The 4,382-nt window shown below is 44.5% G+C and overlaps 1 protein-coding gene across 1 annotated transcript; it reads left to right on the top strand.

Moving 5' to 3' along the window:
- Positions 1–1,495: 1,495 nt before the first annotated feature.
- Positions 1,496–3,871, top strand: LOC136485009 (uncharacterized). Its single transcript, XM_066481961.1, has 4 exons — positions 1,496–1,771; positions 1,930–2,028; positions 2,155–2,634; positions 3,206–3,871. Exons 1-4 carry the CDS (start codon positions 1,733–1,735, stop codon positions 3,719–3,721), a joined length of 1,134 nt encoding a protein of 377 aa, XP_066338058.1. The 5' UTR covers positions 1,496–1,732; the 3' UTR covers positions 3,722–3,871.
- Positions 3,872–4,382: the final 511 nt, after the last annotated feature.

Here is a 4,382-nt window from a genome sequence, read left to right on the forward strand (position 1 = left end):
CCAGCTATCTAGATCGTGACCAGTTGGATTGTATATACACGTATAATTGAGCACAAGGACTTAAGTATCATCGACAAATCGAGGTGCACAAAGATCCAAAGGGTTACTTTTTGGGTGCTTGCATCAGCATTACCTAATGGTTGTTCAATAATTCCGATTGGAAAATTAGAGCATTAGAGATGTAGATTCCTTGCCCTTGTATTCAAGGTAGGTCTTTGTCCCACTAGAAGCTAGCAAGAACAATATGTAATTAAAAAAACAAAGCTGTGAGACTTTGGGGATTGGCACATATCCTAACTTAAAGAAAGATAAGAACCCAAAGCACAAAACAGACCATAAGCATTATCTAATTGTTTGGATTGACAAAAGAGTGCACTGTCTATCATCAGCCTTGCTTCAGCCTTTAGATCAACCTACTCTTCAACATCTCCACTATCCAGACTCTTCTAGACTAGTTATTTTTTGTTAAACGAAGTGAACAACTAAATTGACCATTGCATTGATTATTGCTGCTGATTCATAACCACAGTGAACTCCTAAAACAAATTTATCAGACCTTCCAAAATTCAGAATCACTACCTTTAACTTTTAACTGTTGAGCAGTTTGAAGTAAAGTTGCACTTGACATATATAAAAGTAAAACTTGTAGTGTGACTGTGGAGCAGTGACGAAACAGTAAATAGGTAGCCATTTGTGTTTCAAGATTAGCATTTGGCTTAAAAAAATATAGGAGTCCTATTCTACTCCCTCCATCACAAATATAAGAACTCTGTAAATTCTGAGTATTCATTGCTCATCAGCAGAACTGACGAAGAAGAAGAACCAGCATGTTTTCTCATACAGCTGCTGGTTTGATGCCGTTTACAAGTGAAGGAAATTAGCACACCTACAATTAGGTCTGGATCTGATATCCATGGAGATCATGTATAGTTTGAAAATATTTCATACAGTTAAATATTTTCCTTAATTATTTGATGAACACATAATAATACTACATACTGTAAATCCAAATTCATGCCACCATATATGTAAAATTACTCCTATTTTAACCTAAAGATAAATTGAAGAATGGATTAACAGATCGATTGACTGAGTCAAAATGCTTTACTTGTTTCTTCATTCTAAAATTTCATTCCTTAGTGTACATAGCACTCTAGCTATGTACATGCATGCAGTTCCAATAATCCTACAGTGTTGAAATATTTTTTTTGCAGCTGAAGAAAGACCAAGCCTCCAATAATGCAGAGGAATATGGTATATACCTGTAGCTGGATGCCATAGACCCACATCTTCACAAATTAAACAGCACATAGAAACAACTGGATATTTCATATATGTCACAACAATTTTTTTATGCTCCCTTTGATAGAGACATGGACATTATTTGTTATGTGTGTCCCTCATCAATCAGTGCTGAACTGGGGTGGCATAATATAAATAATAACAAGAACCATGGTTAAACAGCTGTTGCATCCTAGTAGCGCTATATCTTGTTCCTTGAGGACCAGACTTAGAAGCAACCAAGTGAGAGATCCAATTCAACACCACCTAAACCACAAGCATCATCCTTGAAACCTGTTCAGTGCTTCATCAGCTCCCCCCACTTCTGTTCTTATATACCGTCTAATCCGTCTTGTTCCATAATTCTTGTGGTGACTTGACTTCTCGCAGGCTCCATACACCATCAAAGAACACACATACTCTCTTTAGACAGTCGATTAAAGCGGCACAAATGTGTGCCAAGATGGAGCACATTCACATGGAACACAAGGTACGTATGTCATCTAGTTTTTGTTCTAGCTAGAGAATCCATTAATAATGTGGTGATTTGCTAAAAGTAACTAAAACAGCTAAAATGATTTAATTCCTTATTACAGTCTTGTACTAATTATTGGTTGTTTGTATATATGTATGCATCCAACTCATCAGGGCTTACTTGGTGGAGAATTTAAAGAGGGAATTTGCGCCTCAATTCCCAAACCCCCTCCTGGCACATCATCAAGCAGGCCAAACAGCATGGTTGTGAAGGTAACTAGTTGCTGGCTTGCTGTAGTATATAGGCGATGATGACCAAGCACATCTAAAATTAAATGCTTGAATTTCACCGAGAATTAGAATTAATTGGTGCAAGCAAATATATATATATATATGCAGAAGGTTTGCCCGCGGGAGTTCATCCCGGCGCACATCATCGCGGAGGCGATCTCGACGCTGCACGGGCTGGACCTGCGGTGGTCGGGGCCCATCACGCCCAGCGAGCGGCAGTACGTGGAGCAGTATGTGCTGGCCATGTACCCGCAGTACTCGCACGGCCTCATAGAGGACGGCAGCAGCGACAAGGACGACCTCTACTCCACCTACTACAGCAGCACGGCGTCGTCGCCGGAGGCCGGCGGCAGCGAGCGGCGGCGGTCGTCGTCGTCGGCCGGCGCGAGGCCCGACATGGTGGACATGATGGTCCGGCTGGAGCCGTCGCGGCTGCTGGACATCCTGACCAAGAAGTCGTCGTTCCCGGGGAGCTTCATCTCCATCCCGGAGATCCAGGCCAGGAACCGGGTGCTCCACCACTGCGGCCTCACCGACGACGAGTACCTCGTGCTCTTCGCGCCCACGCCAAGGGATGCCATGATGCTGGTAGGCCGCCTGTTGTTGGTTATCATTATCATTAGTTAATTTATTACTACAACAACTCCACTTCACTAATAATGTTTTTGAGCATCATCATGTGCCCTAGCTGGTCTTAATTCTTTCGGTTCAAATTTTTAAGCTCCCAATTTGCATTGGTGAAAAAGTTACAGGTTTTTACGGTGGCTTTCGTTGATCATATTCCTCCATGAAACATTCTTTTGGTGTTTCGTTAACACATAATACATGCATGGTCCTGGTTTTGAAGTTAGTACAAAGCTTTGCGATATATTATTGGGTGATTTGGAACATTGAGATAGAGGACCAACGAGGTGCAAATGGTAGAGCTTGAGTGTGACACAATGATTTAGTATAGTCATTTGACCCTTTAATCGATCCTACATGAGAAGCAACCACAAGTAGCATTATTTTTCTCCAGATGGGACGACCGAGCATCTAATCTAATTAATATAAACTGATGCACCTGCACAAGCACAAGAATTAATTTAGTCAGGCCCATCAGAGCTAAGACTTGTCATCCTCCACTGTAACAAATTAGTAACAATGGTTACTATTGCAGGTTGGGGAGAGCTACCCTTTCTTCCGGAGCAGCTACTACATGTCGATCCTGGACGAGGACAGCGACTGCATCCGCGCCTTCGCGGCGTACAAGGAGGCCAAGGTGATCGCGGCGCCGGAGTCGTGGCTGGACCTGCGCATCAAGGGCTCCCAGCTCAGCCAGTACTTCCGCCGCAAGTCCAAGCACGCGCCCAAGGGCCTCTTCGCCTACCCGGCTGTCTCCCCTTCGAATTCGTCGTCCTCCTCCTCCACCACGCAGCCGCCGGCGCGGTACTCGCTGCACTGGGTCTCCGAGGCGCACCGCAACGCGTGGCACGTGCTCCTGGACGCCACCGCGCTCGCCGTCGGCGAGGACCGCCTCCCGCTCTCGCTGCACCGCCCGGACTTCGTGCTGTGCACGCTCGGCGACACCATGCGCACGCGGGGGATCGAGCAGCAGCCGGCGGCGAGGGTCACCTGTCTCCTCGTCAGGAGGAGGTCCTTCGATACCTCCCTTTCGCAGCCACAGAAGCTGTAGGTACGGTGCCGCATATGCAATGCAATTATGCAACGCGTGTATATTGCGTTGTGTTGCTACGATACGAGAGAAATTAAAACTGCACTGATCTTACATAGAGCAGGCCGCAGGCGTTCGTGAATGTACGCGCGATGTACGAGTACGATTGCTTCTTGCGTGTGAGCCGTTGCCTTGTGACTGGTGCAAACAAATTGTGTTTATTTAGCTGATTTCGTTGCCTGTGTTGCGATATGTCGTGTGGTTCTGCCCTTTTTATGCGTCCCGTGATGTGATGGTGCTTTTGCGACTGATGTTTGATTTGACTTCTGTCTGGGCCTTTTTGGAAGCCCGTTATTTTAGATCCAAAAAAATAGTTGTGAATTACTGCAAAGTTTCTTTTTTTTTTCTGGTTAGAAGTAGTGCAACTGGCCTCAACTATTACTTTCTGTGATGAAGATGACTCCCTTGTTTGGCAATTTGATTCTAATGGTATTTACTCTTCTCAGTCCTTATATAGAATTATAAACTTTAGAGGCATTATCCAAGTCCATGTCCCTGCGGCTTGGGGACTTAGGTCCCCCAGAGTCCACTTTTTTCCTGTGGTTGCTTTCTAAAAATAAAATTTTAACTAGAGACAATCTTAGTATTAGAAGGGAGGTTAAGGATAAGTTTTTGCCTTGTC

This window comes from Miscanthus floridulus, chromosome 10, assembly GCF_019320115.1.
Source record: "Miscanthus floridulus cultivar M001 chromosome 10, ASM1932011v1, whole genome shotgun sequence".
NCBI classification, from domain to species: Eukaryota; Viridiplantae; Streptophyta; class Magnoliopsida; order Poales; family Poaceae; genus Miscanthus; species Miscanthus floridulus.